The 17,872-nt window shown below is 40.4% G+C and overlaps 1 protein-coding gene and 1 pseudogene across 6 annotated transcripts in view; both read left to right on the plus strand.

Annotated features, from left to right (window-relative positions):
- The window catches only part of LOC133233946 (protein FAM177A1), a 68,861-nt gene that overhangs the window by 36,630 nt on the left and 14,359 nt on the right, over positions 1 to 17,872 (plus strand). For 3 of the 6 annotated variants that reach the window (XM_061394127.1, XM_061394128.1, XM_061394129.1), the window contains one exon: positions 609 to 1,130. The exons of 1 other annotated variant lie outside the window; for it this stretch is intronic. In XM_061394127.1, coding sequence (XP_061250111.1) covers positions 609 to 700 — 92 coding nt within the window. In that variant the 3' untranslated portion in view covers positions 701 to 1,130. 2 more of the 6 variants (XM_061394132.1, XM_061394131.1) reach the window with 2 other exon arrangements.
- LOC133233954 (large ribosomal subunit protein uL22-like) lies at positions 5,749 to 6,397 on the plus strand (annotated as a pseudogene).

Consider the following 17,872-nt stretch of genomic DNA (forward strand, 5'->3'; position numbering starts at 1 on the left):
TTTTGTTAATGCTTCTTCTGGTGACTTTTTGCCTTAGTTTAGAAACTGGATAGTTTTAGTGATGAGACTTTGAAATTACATAACGATTTTGAAAACCACGTTCCACTTTTACCATGTAACCTATGAAAAGTTCCTTAAACTTTCTGAACCTCACTTTCTCCTGTAAAATCACAGGTCATATCTTAGCAGGAAATTAGTACAGTTCTGGGCATATAGTAGATATTCAATAATGATGAATTGTTTTCTTACTTGAAGCACTGCATTAACTACAGCTCCAATTTATTACTATTTGTAAGACTCAGACTTCCCAGAGGGAAATATTTTTGTTTCAATTTACTGACTCCCTACTGTGTGATAGGTACTGTTTGTTCTAAGATCTTTTCATGTAGTTTGTATTCCTCATAATGAGATGAAGTAAGTTATTTATTCTCTTTTATAGATGAGGATACTGGTGATAATACCAATTTTTATGTACTTCACGGCTGGTGACCAAATTGCAGTCAGAACCCAGTATATTTTTTAGAAGTTTAACTACTTATTAGGCAAAAGTAGCAGATGTTTCAAGTTCTGTATAATAATTATCTGATTTTATTCCACTCTCACTCTAGGTGGTATGGCAGGACTTCAGTCAATGATGAGGCAATTTCAACAGGGTGCTGCTGGCAATATGAAAGGCATGATGGGATTCAATAACATGTAAAGAAGATGCCTTAATATAAAGTGACTCTGTTGATTACATTATTTGCTGCGACCTCAGAATTTCCCCTCCTTTTTGCAAATGGGAAAAAAAAAGTATTTTTCTTGCCTGTCTTGCCCCCTTTCTTTCTCTTCTTGTCTTTTTCCCCCTCCTTTTCTTTTTCTTTTCTTCCTTTTTCCCTTCCTCCCTTTCATATGGGAGGAATATATGGTTGTTGTGGAAATAATTATATTTTTGCTTTAGATTTTCTTTTCTGTTAGTTTCAACCATCCTAACACTTCTGAAGTTAAATCATGATGTAAAATTTTAGTACTTAAAAGTTTTTAATTGTCTCAAAGGCCAACCATTACCTTTGTAAACAGTCCTGGTCAGTAGTTACATGATGTCTCAATAAAAGTGCTATACAATAAACTTCAAAGTCATTATAAGTTAAGGGGTTGTTAACTTTCTTTATGGTTTGAAATGATCAGTGTATCATGTTAAAAGGCAGACAAAAATAATATTTAAAACTGTTCCCAGAAGTATACCTTTATTGGGACACATGGTAGAGTAACCTAACCATTAGTATTAGGAATTTTTGTTTAACTTGGAATAATGAAGATAATTTTGCCATAGAAAATCTTAACTCTGACATTTAAATTGAAATTGTGAATTTGGTTATAGTTCACAATTTAATGTTTTGTATATAACTTTCATTTTTTTTACCTCGTATTTTTGAAGCCTTAATGGCAATATTTGATTTTCTTGCAAAGCCAATTTTGTTATGTTTCTTACATACCAAAAATCTGCTTGAAGAAATTGATATACTTTGGTGATAATAGCTGATGTATAGATCTCCTAATGGGAATATAATTGCAGATATTAGGATGTCATTATTATATATTAAAAATAATGAGACCATAACAAGATTGACTTGGTTGTTGGTTACTTTGGATTGCTGTACAGTTCATTTAGAACAATGGCTTTTAAGTAAGTTATGTAATTAATTTAAAACACTACCATAATTCTTATACCTATTCATTATTCACACCGTGAAGATAATAGATACACTGTTATAACGATGTATTTTGAACTAGGATCAACTGATCTTCTGGAGAAGGAAATGGCAACCCACTCCAGTTCTCTTGCCTGGAAAATCCCATGGATGGAGGAGCCTGGTAGGTTACAGTCCATGGGGTCTCAAAGAGTCAGACAACGACTGTATGACTTCACTTCACTCCCTTCACTCACTTCATACTTTATTGCTGGAGAAAGAAATGGCAACCCACTCCAGTGTTCTTGCCTGGAGAATCCCATGGATGGAGGAGCCTGTCAGGCCATGGTCCATGGGGTCGCAGAGAGTCAGACATGACTGAAGTGACTGAGCATACCTGCGCAAACTGATCTTCAGCACAGAAGAGAGTGAAAGAAATAGCTAGTTTTTGTAGTATTAATTTTTTATGTCTCGAGTGTTTTAAAAAGATCTTAAGAGCCACAGTGTCTTCAGAAAATACATAGAGAATGCAACTGATTTTCTTATTTACTTGGGTAAAGATTTTGTATCCCACTAAATCATTTTCACCAGATAAAAACTTTAATATCCCTATGGAATATTTGTATAAACTGTAAGAATTATGTATCTTTTCTTTTGCAGAAATGTCATCACAAGGTCCAGCTACAGAAATTAGACATTATAGAAAATACTGTTCTCCAAATTAGTCTTTAATGCATGCCACCTTTTCTGGGCATGCATTATTGTGATTTCTGTCCTCAGGGACCACGTTTCCATTTTGACCAAAAAAAAAAAAAAATGAGATAGATACTTGGCCAGACTTTATGGATTGGGGCATTGTTTTTAGCATTTTTTGTGTCTGATGCAAATTATCTTTTTCAGAAGCAAAAATAACAGTGGCAAAGGCCAGTAAAAGTCCAGAATGTGTCATTCAGCTTTTGTTTCTCTTTCTTCATCTATAGAACGAGGAAATTGGAGATACTCTGACTCCATTAATGCCTCAACCTGGCATCTTTTTTGTTACAAAAATTATCCTCAGTTCTCAGTTTTTATCAAAGTACTGATTTTTTGAAAGCATGAGTATACTAAAATCCTTTAATAATCTGAACAAATTTCCTTTTATTTTTCACTATTGTTAAAATTAGTTCCTTAGCTTTTTGATATATTTTCTATTACCAACTTAGAGCACTAGCTAGATCTAATATCATACAACATTGGATTCTTCCTGGATTTGATTATAATGTTATGTAAATATGTACAAATGTAAAATTAGGTATAATTTATTTTACTTACAGTGCTTATGTAATTTCATAACGAAAACAATGTAATCAAAAAAATTATAATACCAAGAAAAGGCAAATTAATAATTTAATGGATGTCAGTGTTCTGAAAGTATCATATTTGTTGGCATGTAGGATATAAGGTATACATACACAATGCATTGAAACTTTATGGAGGCATTTTTTGGGGAAAAAATTACTTTTCATCATATAGTAAAAGTGATTTTTTAAAGTGCGTTACATAAACCATTATATTGTTGAAATAAATATAGTATATCAAAATGTGAGAAGTCCTAAATTCTGATATGCAGTAATATTATACTAACCTTGAATAGAAGTATAGTGCACATGTCTAAAAAGAAATGTATTATTATCAGAAATACTGATATAGACAAGGCAACAAAGCCAGAAAATTTACTAGAACTAAAGTCTCATATTAATACTGGTAAAATGAATATATTAATACCTATTATCAGTGAATGTAGAGGTTAAGTAGCTCTAGTACATAAAAACAAATATTTTGAGTAAAAAGTGGAACACAGTGTTTAAATGTGAAGAAATTTCAGCTTACTGATTGTATGCAGTAAAAGCAAGTGTTTTATTATAGTAAAATAACAACCACAGAATTTGAATGAGCTCTAATAAAAACTGTGTCAGTGAGAACCATGGCTAAATAACAACGAAATGTAAGTAAGTTTTGGTCTCCTTAAAACCTGGCAATAATTATTAATAAAGCCAAGTAAGTTATCATATTCAAAACTAGAAAACCATCACCACAGCTCTTATCTCTTCTGTTCATTCCTGGCATTCACTGGATTAGGAACGGAGTCATCTTCAAAACTCTGCTCTAAACTCCAGCTACTATGTTCTGAACATTAAGCTATTGCATTATGGTTGAACCTAATACCTCCTTTGCTTCTGAACCACAAGTTATAAGAATGATGAATCTGTATCTCAAATTTCGGGGTATTAATTTAAATTTTACTTCTAGATCACCTGTATAGTCTATGTCTTGTTATTGATGTGATATGAAATTTTGCTATGACTTTTTCCCCACACTTTGTCATTAGGGGCAGATAACAATTTATTTGTGTTCATTGTTGAGTAATTGCTAACCCAAGACTCTAGTCCCTTCTCTACTGACCTCTTGTTTGTAATATGGGCATACTGCATACAAGGTAATTTTTGGATACTTTGAAAATACAAGTTGTAAGCTAGTGGTACATTTCCTTTGGTAATATTAATTGTAAGCTAATGGAATGTTTCCTTCAGTAATATTAATATGGTACACACAGGCTCTTTAATTTGGCAGGCCTGTGTTCCTGCTTGCAACTCTCGTTACTTTTCTCTTCATTCAGAATCATTATTTGAAGTGCATTTATATCTTTTAGCTTCATTTGGCCTAAAGTGTTCTCTCATTAGCCTTAAAACATGCATTTTTTGGTACCAGTTGGATCATAAATGGAAAAACAATCAAATTGCACATCAGCACCTGTTTGTAGGAGGGATAATGTAGATGAGTCTGACACTAAGAAAACCCCTATGTGAGGCCTGAGCGTCCTCTGACATAAAGACTTGCTTCTCATCGGAAGCAGAAGTGAGTAATATCTGGTGATTGTGATTTATTTTTCTTAAGAAACACATGAAAAAGTTTTGTGACCTTCCAGGGAAAAGTCCTATATCTATGTCATGAGGAGATGCAATAGCTGCATAATTTAGGAATCATGCTTTTTTTGCTTTTTATGATTTTAAAATAGAATGTAAGAAAATAAAGAGGTAACCAAAAATAGGCTAAGAGTTAGGTATATTCATGGACCCATAATTTCTGACTTTGGGAATCAATTAAGGGGTTCAACATTTTATTTCTGGCAGAAGTGGTGTAAGAAATACCCACCTGTTTCTTGACATTCCATTTGACAGGAAATACAGGGAGTGTGAAGCCCAGAAGTTGATGTGTCTTTTTTTTTTTTTTTAAGTTTCTTGTTTCCCAAGAATTTGGATTGGAGGGTAAATTTGTATTTTATATACAATTGGATTATCAAGTTCATCTCATCTGTTACTAGGGAAAGGTATGGTTTTCTTAGTCTAGAAAAAGTACTGTTCTCAGGATTTTTTCCTTTTGACACTGAGCTAATATCAACAAATTTTTAGAGAATTCAGCAAAAGTTCAGCATGGGCAGCAAACCTGGATGTCCTCAGTATCAGTCATTTATGCTGTTGTACCTTTTACATTCCCCCCTTTTGCCTGTGATTCTTCCTGGAGAAAACATCATGGGAGCAACATCTAGTCCCACAAAACTGGAGTGGCTTGGTTGCCTGCTCAGGATTTATCATATCCCTCAAAGCAGGGGTTGGGTGTAAGAGGCAATAAATGGATCAGGAAAATCATTGGCAGCATTGTGATACTGTGCTGCCTCAAATACAGTGATCTGTGCAATCCTTAACCAAGCAGAAGAATGATTAGGTATAGATGTAAACAATTTAAGCAAGTGCTTTACCAATATACAGAAGCTAAGTTACTAAGAGTAATATCCCAGTTTCCGGAACAGTTCTGAGCCAAGTCCAATATTTAAGGGTGATCAGCTGAACAGATCAAACATTAGGGGAATGTTAAGGGAATCAGAATGAAGCCAAGTGAGTTTCTTTTGTAGGACTTCAATTTGAGTTTCTAGTCGGAGACAACTGAGTGACTGAACTGAACTGATACCAAAAATACTTATCCAAGTATAGCAGGTGGTGTTTAAGATAGCATGGATATTTCCATGTTCTGCCAGAAGGCAGTCCAAGGCAAATCAGTTATCTAATATAACATGTGAGTGAGTTTAGAAAATTTTTTTGGCTTTTCCGGTAAGCGGCCTGAGGTGACCCCTAAAAATGGTGCTCTATTCACTTGACCCAGAAAACCCCACAAAATCATGCAAATCAAGAGGTTCAAATCTTCGTGTTCACTTTAAGAACACTCGTGAAACTGCCCAGGCCATAAAGGGTATGCATATCCGAAAAGCCACCAAGTACCTGAAGGATGTCACTTTAAAGAAGCAAATGTGTGCCATTCCGTCGTTACAACGGTGGAGTTGGTAGGTGTGCACAGGCCAAACAGGGGCTGGACACAGGGTCGGTGGCCCAGAAAGAGTGCTGAATTTTTACTACACATGCTCAAAAGTGCAGAGAGTCATGCTGAACTTAACGGCTTAGATGTAGATTGTCTGGTCATTGAGCACATCCAAGTGAACAAAGCCCCCAAGATGCGGCGCAGGACTTACAGAGCTCACGGTCGGATCAACCCCTACGTGAGCTGTCCCTGCCACATTGAGATGATCCTTACTGAAAAAGAACAGATTGTTCCTAAACCAGAAGAGGAGGTTGCACAGAAGAAAAAGATATCCCAGAAGAAACTGAAGAAACAAAAACTTATAGCCCGGGAATAAATGCTGCAAAAAATAAATGCAAATAAAAGTAAAAAAAAAAAAGAAAAATTTTTTGGTCACTTAATGCTATTAACTATGGCATTAGCTATGCTGCTTTGGCAGAGAAATTTCAAACCATATTCTCAAGGGTTCCAATTCTCAACTTGGGGAATAGAATTCTTAGATAGTTCTGAAATCCCTTTAAAGAGATATCTCAGCAGAGGTGGGAAGTAGAACATGGGTGCTACCTGCTAATTTCTGGAGAACTGAACACAAAGGGGCCAGTAAAAGCCCTGGGGCACATTGAGAACCTGGGGTTGGGCGGTGTTGAGGCAGGACATCTTCCACCCACAAATAGAGACACAGCCAGATGGGGCACAGGGAAAGGAGTCAACGTGAGATTAAATCATGGGTCAGTTATATTTGAGCAGGCTTTTAGAAGCATATTCAAAAGCAGAGACATTACTTTGCCAACAAAGGTCCATCTAGTCAAGGCTATGGTTTTTCCTGTGGTCATGTATGGATGTGAGAGTTGGACTGTGAAGAAAGCTGAGTGCTGAAGAATTGATGCTTTTGAACTGTGGTGTTGGAGAAGACTCTTGAGAGTCCCTTGGACTGCAAGGAGATTCAACCAGTCCATCCTAAAGGAGATCAGCCCTGGAATTTCTTTGGAAGGAATGATGTTGAAGCTGAAACTCCAGTACTTTGGCCACCTCATGCGAAGAGTTGACTCATTGGAAAAGTCTCTGATGCTGGGAGGGATTGGGGGCAGGAGGAAAAGGGGACGACAGAGGATGAGATGGCTGGATGGCATCACCGACTCGATGGACATGAGTTTGAGTGAACTCCAGGAGTTGGTGATGGACAGGGAGGCCTGGCGTGCTGCAATTCATGGGGTCGCAAAGAGTCGGACACGACTGAGCAACTAAACTGAACTGAACTTAGAAGCCTTCCTTGTAGGAACATGGGGATCATCATGAGGATATATTCTGTTGCACAGCAAGGTAAAGATGAGAGCCAGTGTTTCTCGGTTTTATTGGAACAAATGTTCTAAGAACTAATTGAGGTTTTTGTCTGATTCTGTTGACCAAACAGGGAAAAGGAGCTGTGAATTCAAGTAGGCAAACATGGTATACTGGGAAAATAGTTAATTCTATACAGGATATGATGGAGGGATATTAATAAGATTGGAAATAGCTAAGGCAGGGGAATCCCATTGTTTGATGAATGAGTTTGGGGTTCCCATAGTATAGTCAACAATCTGTTGGATTTCCTTCGGGGGCTAGACTGGAAAATGCAGACTAGGGCATTATTCTTCCAGGCATAAAGGTTCTGGATGGGTTTTAAGAAAGAATAATAACAGAAGTAAAAAAACTATCCAAGTAAAATCAGTCATTTTAATATAAAGAGAAGAAATGGTGGCTCATGGCCTTGGTTAAATAAAGAATACTAAGCTGAATAGATTAGTTGAATGGTCAAAAATTGGAGCTAGAGGCTTCTTTCCAGGAGAGTTCTGACAAGATATATGGTTTTCATAGAATTACTACCAATGGAGGATGCTCACTGTATGTAGTAAGGTAAAGAGTATTAATAAACCTGAAGCTACAAGGAGGAGTCCCAAAAGTTCAATTCTCCAGTCCTTCGTAGTCGAATTTAAGGGACCAAAGGACCTGGGTCACTTCCTTTAAACTTTAATTCCAAGCATGCACCCAAGCATGAAGATTTTCACTCCCAGATAATGTGTCTATAAGGAGAAGAGCTGCAAGTTGCTGTTATCAGTTATTACATATTGAAGGAGATAAAGCAACTTTGTGATAGCAATTAGAACAAAGAAAAACAAAGACTTCATTAATAGTGATCATGGAATATACTGGCCTAACCTGAATCTTGGGAGAGTTGTCTACGTCAGGTGTCATTTGCTTCACTCGGTCAGTTTCAGCTTTAAGTCTCCAACTATTTCAGAAGCCCATTCAGGTAGGGAAGCCTTTTTCAAATGAGAAACATGAATCTAAGAGTCAGTGCCTTTAGGTTTACTGGCACAAAGCACTTTTGTGCCAGTAAAGAGACCTGATCGAGTTCCTGCCACCTAGGCTGCAAAGAGTCCTTTAAAAGTTGTCTTTTCCAATAAACATAGTCCCCTGGTTGTAAATTGTGGTATGCGAGTTCTTCATCTCCCGGGAGTGCTTTCCTATGTAAAGGTTTCTCAACCAGCTGCTCATTTTTCTTTAGAGTCTTAATGAGATTTTGGCAATAATGTAAAAGATATCCCTTGACTAGAAGGGGCTTGTATAACTCTGAGTCAAGAATTGTGAGTCATCAAGTAATTATGTCAAATGGTGACAATTTGTGTCTTCCAAAGGGTGTAGATCTTAAGTTTAATAAAACCATGAGTAGTAAATTGGGCCAAGGAGACTGAAAGACACTGAGAGTTTTGCCAATTGTGGTTTTTTACATTTTAATTGGATAATTGCTTTACAATATTGTGTTAGTTTTTGCCATGTATCAGCATGAATCAAAGGTATACATATGTCCCCTCCCTCTTGAACCTGCCTCCCACCTCCCACCCCACCTCTCTAGATTGTCAGAGAGCACTGGGTTTGACCTCCCTGTGTCATGTAGCAAATTTCCTTTGGTTATCCATTTTACATATGGTAAAGTATATGTTTCAATGTTACTATTTCAGTTTATCCCTCCCTTTCCTTCCCTAACTGTATCCATAAGTCTTTTTCTCTATGGCTGCATCTCCATTGCTACTCTGCACATAGGTTCATCAGGACCATCTTTCTAGATTCCAAATATATGCTTTTATGTGGTATTTTTCTCTTTCTGACTTACTTTACTCTGTATAATAGGCTCTATGTTTATCCACCTCATTAGAAGTGACTCAAATGTGCTCCTTTTTATGGCTGAGTAATATTCCATGTTTTTATTATGCTGTTAGTTCTTTTGGCTTCCTGGTGGCACACAGTGGTAACGACTCCGCCTGCCTAGGCAAAAGACACAAGACATGGGAGTTTGATCCCTGGGTCAGGAAGATCCCCTGGGGGAGGAAATGGCAACCCACTCCAGTATTTTTGCCTGGAAAATTCCATGGACAGGGGCCTGGCAGGCTACAGTCCACGGGGTCACAAAGAGTTGGACATGACAGAGCAACCAAGCACACACGCACACACATTAGTTCTTTCCATTTGACCAGAGGATTGAGGCTGATGGGTACAGCAGAAATGTTGTAGGCTAGACTTCACAAGCAACATTTGGAATTTGTCTAGTGCAATGGTACTTTTATCATGTAATTCCAAGAGAAGTCCCCACGTGAGAATAATTTCTTCCAATAACGTTTTGGCCACTGCAAGGCTGGCTGCCTGTCTGCAAGGGAAGGCTTCCATTCAATGACAATACATACAAACCATCACAAGAACATGTTTGGATCCTTGAGAGGGAGGCAGCTGGCTAAAATTCAGTTGCTGGATAGTAGAGGAACCAGCAGGTAAAGGAAAGTGGCCTTGAGAATATGAATAGGTTTTGGTGGGTTATACCTCAGACAGATCTGATACCGTTGACATATTTGAGCTGCTACTATGGGAGGTCTCTAAAAGTATTGTTTCCCTCAGGCTATCATTTTATCAATTCTTTAACGAGTTATTGCCTGTATTAACTTTAAAATGGTTTCTTGAGCAACTGCAGAAAGAGCAGGATGGTTGTCTGGCCCATACCAAAGCCAAGGATGTTGGTCAAACATGCACCCTTCAGAAGCCCATCACTATTCTTTCCTAACTGTAGCATGCGCTTTCCCGTTTCTGATAATATCCTTTAAATCTTGGGTGTCCTTCCAAGTAGTACACAGTTAACTTGGTGTGAACAGTGACCAACAGAAGTTTCTTTATGAAGCCTGAGTCTTGTAATGCTGCGGCCTTAGCAACTCTGTCAGCCAGTCAGTTTCTCTTTCCTTCAGTGCTGTCTTTGGAAGGCCTGGCAACTTACCATTGCCAACTGTCCTGCAGCAAGATGGCATCCAGCAAAGCCTTAACAAAGGGGCCATTTTCAATTTCAATTTCACTTCCCCCTCTCTGTTTCCAAAGCATTTCAAAGTCATGAGATCCTTCAAAAACACAACTGCTATCAGTGTAAATGTTAGCACCTTTGCCAGAGGCTACAGTGTGCAGGTGCAAGTTAGTGTGTATGGTTCAACTTGTTGGGCTGAAGAAGGTAGGGGCAGAGCATTGGATTCTATTATAGTGACGGGAATACTGACAGCATATCCAGATTTCAGTTGTCCAGCACTACTTCATAGATACAGCAGAAGATGTCAAGCTTGTCTAAAGGCGTTTCTTGCAATCTGGATGCAGACTAGGCAAAATACCAACTGTGGTTATGCAACCATGTGAGGTCTTATCTGTTGCCGATGTTAAGAGGGTAGCAGGATTTAGGGCATTACCATAACACAAAAAGACATTTGGAGAGAAAAGCAAGATGTCATAGAATGTCAGTCAGTGAGCAGATAAGAGTGTGTGGAGTGCCTCAACCAGTTAAGGGACAAAAATCCATAAGGGAGACCTCAAAACTGTCTATTCTAGAACCTGCAGAAGGGCAGTGGTGGCTGCTATTGCTTGGAGGCAAGGTGAAAGATCTTGACCTACAGGCTTCAACTGTTGGCCCTAAAAGCCAATAGTCTCTGTTTCCCCCCATGGGACTGAATGAGCTCTCCAAGCGTGTTTCCTGTTATTAATAACTTCATGAACAAATAGAAGAAAGGGAAGAAAATAGTTAGGGTCCCCTACAGCAGGGGCTGTGGCCAACTGAACATTTAAAGTTTGAAAAGCTGATTCAGCCTCATTATTCCAAACAAGAGGATTGGGCCTCTGCCTTTTAGCAGGGAAAAAGGTTTTGTGCATACAAGAAGAAATTAGGAACCCAACTCTGCAATAGCCTGTTAGTCCAAAAAAGCAACTCAAATGGCACTTGGTGGGAAGAAGTGGGAAACAGATGTGCCCTTGACGCGTGACTCAAGTATCTTACCTGGGTTTGAACAAACTGGAACTTTCTCCTTGAGACTTCTGCCTTTGTGTGCTAGCTGAGTTAGAAGGAATAGGCTCTCCTTGAGGCATGCTTCCTTAGAAGGAGAGCATAACAAAGTCATCAACATATCGAAGAAAAGTAGAGCTGTGGGCAAAATTCAAACTGGCCAAGTCTCCTCTCAGTATCTGTGAAAAGTAAGTAGGGTTTTCTGTGTAGCCCTGAGGCATAATGATCCAAGTATATTGATGTCCTTCCCAAGTAAAGACAAACAAGTACTGGCTATCTGGATGGACAGGCAGGCTGAAGAAAGCACTACATAAATCTTTAACTGTAAAGAACTGTGTGCTCAGACGGAGAAGGCAATGGCACCCCACTCCAGTACTTTTGCCTGGAAAATCCCATGGATGGAGGAGCCTGGTAGGCTGCAGTCCATGGGGTCACTAGAGTCGGACACGACTGAGCAACTTCACTTTCACTTTTCCCTTTCATGCATTGGAGAAGGAAATGGCAACCCACTCCAGTGTTCTTGCCTGGAGAATCCCAGGGACGGGGAAGCCTGTTGGGCTGCCGTCTATGGGGTCGCACAGAGTCAGACACGACTGAAGCGACTTAGCAGCAGCAGCAGTGTGCTCAGAGGGATTAAATTGAGGTTGCTGTGAGGTTGGGGGCTATGGGGTGATGTGGTATAACTATACTGTTTATGGCTTAGAGATCCTGAACGAAATACCAACCTCAGGAATGAGACTTGCCTGTGGGAAGGACTGGTGGGCTACAGGGACCAAAGCATGGGATGATGAGTCTCTTCTGGAAGTGTGCCTTGACAGTCAGATGAATTCTTTCTAGGGCCTCAGGCCTGAGAGAGTATTGTCTGAGGTGAGGCAAAGGTTTATTAGAATCTACCTGGATCTTAATTGATAGCACCTAATCAATAAACTTAGTCGTGTCCGACTCTTGGCGACCCCATGGACTCCTCCGTCCATGGGATTTTCTAGGCAAGAGTACTGGAGTGGGTTGCCATTTCCTTCTCCAGGGGATCTTCCCAACCCAGGGATCAAACCCTGGTCTCCTGCATTGTGTAGGCAGACACTTTTACCGTCTGAGCCACCAGGGAAGTCCAATCAATAACCTCAGATATGCAGATGACACCACCCTAATGGCAGAAAATGAAGAAGAACTAAGAGCCTCTTGATGAAAGTGAAAGGGGAGAGTGAAAAAGTTGGCTTAAAACTCAACATTCAGAAAACCAAGATCATGGCATCTGGTCCCATCACTTCATGGGAAATAGATGGGGAAACAATGGAAACAGTGACAGACTTTATTTTTTTGGGCTCCAAAATCACTGCAGATGGTGACTGCAGCCATGAAATTAAAAGATGTTTGCTCCTTGGAAGAAAAGTTATGACCATCCTGCTGCTGCTGCTGCTAAGTTGCTTCAGTCGTGTCCAACTCTGTGCAACCCCATAGATGGCAGCTCATTAGGCTCCCCCGTCCCTGGGATTCTCCAGGCAAGAACACTGGAGTGGGTTGCCATTTCCTTCTCCAATGCATGAAAGTGAAAAATGAAAGTGAAGTCTCTCAGTCGTGTCTGACTCTTAGCGACTCCATGGGCTGCAGCCCACCAGGCTCCTCTGTCCATGGGATTCTCTAGGTAAGAGTGCTGGAGTGGGGTGCCATTGCCTTTTCTTATGACCATCCTAGATAGCATATTAAAAAGCAGAGACATTACTTTGCCAACAAAGGTCCGTCTAGTCAAAGCTTTAGTTTTTCCAGTAGTCATGTACAGATGTGAGAGGTGGACTATAAAGAAAGCTGAGTGCCGAAGAATTGATGCTTTTGAAATGTGGTGTTGGAGAAGACTCTTGAGAGTCCCTTGAACTGCAAGGAGATCCAACCAGTCAATCCTAAAGGAAATCAGTACTGAATATTCATTGGAAGGACTGATGTTGAAGCTGAAACTCCAATACTTTGGCCACCTGATGTGAAGAACTGACTCATCTGAAAAGACCCTGATGCTGAGAATGATTGAAGGTGGGAGCAGAAGGTCACGACAAAGGATGAGATGGTTCGATAGCATCGCCGACTCGAGGGACATAAGTTTGAGTAAGCTCCGGGAGTTCATGATGGACAGGAAAGCCTGGTGTACTGCAGTCCATGAGGTGGCAGAGAGTTGGACACAACTGAGTGACTGAACTGAACTGAATGAATGTGTTCAATGTTGTTTGAAGAGGTAGACCATAATGTAGAAGGAACAGAATCTAACAAATCCTTGTGATGGGGAATCTCAATATCAGGACAAGAGTTGGAGGTAGACCCTGAGGAGTCAAAATAAAAGTGTATTTCTCCTTTTAGGGAAAAGGAAATGTAAGTGTGTAATTTTCCCAGGAGGTCTTGGCCCCCAAAAATGTACAGGGACAGAAGTAACTAATGACTTCCCTGAAAAGAACCTATCTCAGAAGGAAAGGGGGTTAACTGACTTACCTTCACAACCGTGTTTGGAACTCACACCATTTGGACCATTCTGGCACTCTAAGGAAGAGGGCCTGAAGGCTGGTGGGGTTCAAGACACAAGAGTGGTATGTCTCTATGTCCACAAGAGTGGTAATAGCCTCAGCTCCTATAAAAGAAGGTCCAGCTCTCCCAATGGAAAGACCCCAAACTTTTCTCAGGACTTCATGAGTGTTTGTTTACAAAAGGGAGGTGCATTTCAAATTTCCCAGAATGTTCATGAAAAGGGTCCAAGAGGGTAGCTTTGGGCTGTGAATAAGGCCTTCTTTTGAACTTTGGGTAATTCTTCCAGTGGCCAGGCTGATTATGATAGTGGCAGGGACCTAGCCTTGAAAGGAACCCTGGAGAGAATTTTGGTCTTTCTGTTGAGGTGGCTGCTGAGTGGCAGTGGTCAGATGCTGCAGCTGCAAATTCATGATTTTAGTGGTCTTGCATTTGTGTAGGATTGTTTTAGAGAGATTATTCACTAAATTCACCAAATCAGGAGTGGCCATTGCTTCAAATCAAAAAAGTGCATCTTTAACACCTTTTAAACATTTTTTCTTGTGCATGATTGATTATGAAACTATACCTTGAAATAAATATTCTTTACTAAAATATATATGTACCTATGCCAAAACCATGAAATGTCTTGTTTTTTATCTGATGGACACTCCTGGTTATTGAGTTTTTGTTTTCCCAGCCTTTCATAGAAATAGGCATAACTACATTTACCTTTTTAGCTCTACATGCATCATTAGATAACTAAATTTAAGTAACAGTTACATTTTCAAGTAAATTATAGTAATACCCAAATTTATCTTTTGGTCACAGGTATACAATACAACTTATATTACAAAGTGAAAGAAAGATTTGGCATGTTGTTTTGTTGTCTACTTTTAGTTGACCTGTGACAGTCTGGAGATAAGGACAAAAATGTCAATGCCCAACATAAAACCATTAGAATCGCTGTGCTTTTCTCTTGCTATAAGTTGTTCTTTTGCAAAAGACTGCTCTTCAATTGCATATTTGTGTTAAAAAGTAACTATTCTAGTTCCTCTTGGAATGTGACTTGCATTTTGAATTTTCAGTAAACTAAGAAATGTACTTGTAAACCATGAAAATAAGTTTTGTGGCAGTGAAAATTATGATTTGATGTTTAATTGCCAATTTGCAAAATAAAATCATGCAATTAAAAACATTCCGCTAATTTTTTTTAACGATATAAGCTGTTGATTACCCTTCTTGCCAGTTAACAGGAAAGGGATTTTTGAATACATGTAACGTAGAACAACTGGCTTGTTTTTGACAGCCAATCCATGGAGCCTTTAACAATTGGTTCTTTATTTTTCTTTTCAACTTATTGCAGTTTGTTTTCGCTGTTTTGGATTGTCTCAACTCCTTCCTATTGCCACTAGACAGCACTTGTGTACCTTAGCAACAATAGATGATGAATTTCCATCTAATTTAAAAAATAAAGATGGTTGTCAAATAATCAACTTATGTTTTTAAGGTTTTCAATTTGGTTTTTAGGTCATCATAGTTATATTCAGGATAGAAAGTATACAAGAATATTAAGCAGAAAAAGAATTTTGCATAGGAGAGAAAGGAATAACTAAGATTGTAGCCGTGTTGAGCCTGCAGACACAGAAGATATTGTAGGCCATAACTTTGGGGAGTATTTATGAAATTTGACTGGCTTGAAAATCAAATTCAAAGTATCAAATGAAACTCCTCTTCATGACCAAAATAGTGTATTTTATTTTTGACCTCTACAACTGGTAAAAATTGCATGCAAATTCTCATACTAAAAAACTACAATAAAAGACCACTTACCTGGAAATGCTCCAACTACAGTAATGCAATAATGATTGCAATCATAACTTTTTAATTTGGTTGAACACTGGGAAAAACTGTAAAAGTCTGAAATGTTCCCTCTTACACACACACATACACACCTAAACAGACAATAAATTATTCCTCACATTTGTTATTGTAAAATAGAAGCTTGTTACTGCCCTTTGCTCTTCTTCAGGTCTCACTTTTTTAGTTACATATAAAGTATTTCATATAGGTGGAAACAAAATTCGCCTTCGAGGCTCTTATTTCAAGGTATCTTGGCTAGATCGCCATCCATAAAAGAAATGGAATACGTAGTATGAACCTTTCATTAAAAAATATATTTTCAGCAGTTACATCTCATCATAAGTCTTTGAAGCACACTACGAAGCTGCTCATATTTCAGAAGTACTGAAACCAAGGTCTGGGAATGACTGTCCGGGATGCAGTTGGTGAGCGGCTGCGTGAAGATCCCGAAGTCAGGTTCCCGGTACAGGTACGAGACATGACGTCACTGGTGGTGCCAGGCGGCGAGCTCCGGACCTGGGCCGGACCGGAAACGCTGCAGCATAACGCCCCGCCCCGCAGTTGTGCAGTCTAGGCCGTTTCTGGCAAAGCCCCGGGTGCCGAGCTGGATGGGCGGGGCGCCAGTAGCCCCGCCCCACACAAGCCCCACCCAAGGCCTCCCTGCCCCGCCCCTCCCGCCGAGGCGTGGCGGGGCGCGGCGCTAGGCGGGCCCTGCCGGTGAGTCCCACTTCCTGACCTCTGGCTCGGTCCGCAGCTGGGCGGGGAGGCGGAGGATGGAATTGGGCTTATCGGCCATAACCTTGTATCTCGCCAGCGCCAGCAGTCCTGTGGCGGCGACAACGATGGAGGGGGAGCCAGCGAGCCGTGAGGAGGGAGAAGCCGTGAATGCCTCCGGAGCTGCGGCCGCCTCGGCGTTCAGGGAATCGGCACAGCAGGTAGGTGGGGCCGCAGACGATTGCGACAGCCCCGAGGCTGAGTGAGGCCAGAAAGCCCCGCCTCCTGTCTGCCTAGTCCGCCGCCTGCCCTTTCGGCCTGTCCGGCCTTCCTTCGAGCAGGCCGTCCGCTGGAGGTTCCGTATGGAGCTCTTCTTCACGGTGTCCCTGCCTCTCAGCGTCGGCTGGAGGGAAGGGGCGAACGCCCCTTTAGTCGCGGCGCAGCTGGGCAACGCCTCCGCTGACAGCGCCGCAGACTCCAGGGAGGCCTCGAGTGTCGCGGGGTGAGGTTGCGGCTTCGGGTCTGCGATAGCTAGAAGGAAGGCGTGTACCCGAAAGGCTGTCCTTGGAGTAGCAGGAAGCCAGGTGGCGATGGCTACAGTCACTTCTCAGTCTCTCCTTTTGGGAGCGCCTTACTTGGCATCTGCCCTTTAGTTAGCAGATAGCAGCTAGGTAATACGCGTTTACAGGCTTTTCCCCGGCATTTAATCCTTATTACTTGTGCACAAGGTGTACGTTTATCCGCATTTCTCCAACGAGATAACTAAGGCCCAGAGCTGCGCTGTCCAATAGACATAAATGCTATCTGCATTGTAAGTTGTATTTTCATTTAAAAACTAAAAAGAAACCAGTGAAATTAATTTTGATATTCTATTTAGCCTAGTTTGTTAAAAAAAAACAACAACTTGCAATTTAGATGACAGTTACCGCTGAGATATTTCATTGTCTCTCTGTGCTAGTCTGAAATCCTTTGTGTATTTCAACACATCTCCTCTTGAACTAGCCACATTTCAAGTGAGTCTTAGCCACACGTGGTTAACTTATGTATTGAATAGCATAAGTTTAGAGCATTAGGTAAGGTTTGGAGGTTTGTTTGTTTTGGATTTCGTGTCTAAAATAGTAGTAGTAGGATCTTTGGCTAATGAAGGAATGGCTTTACCTGAAACCAGCTCGTGTGCTCACTCGTGTGCGGAGTCGTGCTTAGCTCTTTGGGACCCCATGGACTCTAGCCCGGCAGGCTCCTCTCTCCATGGAATTTTCCAGACAAGAATACTGGGGCGGGTTGCCATTTCCCACTCCAGGGGAGAAACCAGCCCAGGAGTATGCAGTTTTGATGTTAAAAACCCTAGTTGCTTCTGTGTAAAATCTTCCCGTCCTCAGTGAGAGGAGAGCTTTTGAGTGGCTTCATTTTTAAGAAT

Source organism: Bos javanicus, chromosome 21 (genome assembly GCF_032452875.1).
Source record: "Bos javanicus breed banteng chromosome 21, ARS-OSU_banteng_1.0, whole genome shotgun sequence".
Taxonomy (NCBI): domain Eukaryota; kingdom Metazoa; phylum Chordata; class Mammalia; order Artiodactyla; family Bovidae; genus Bos; species Bos javanicus.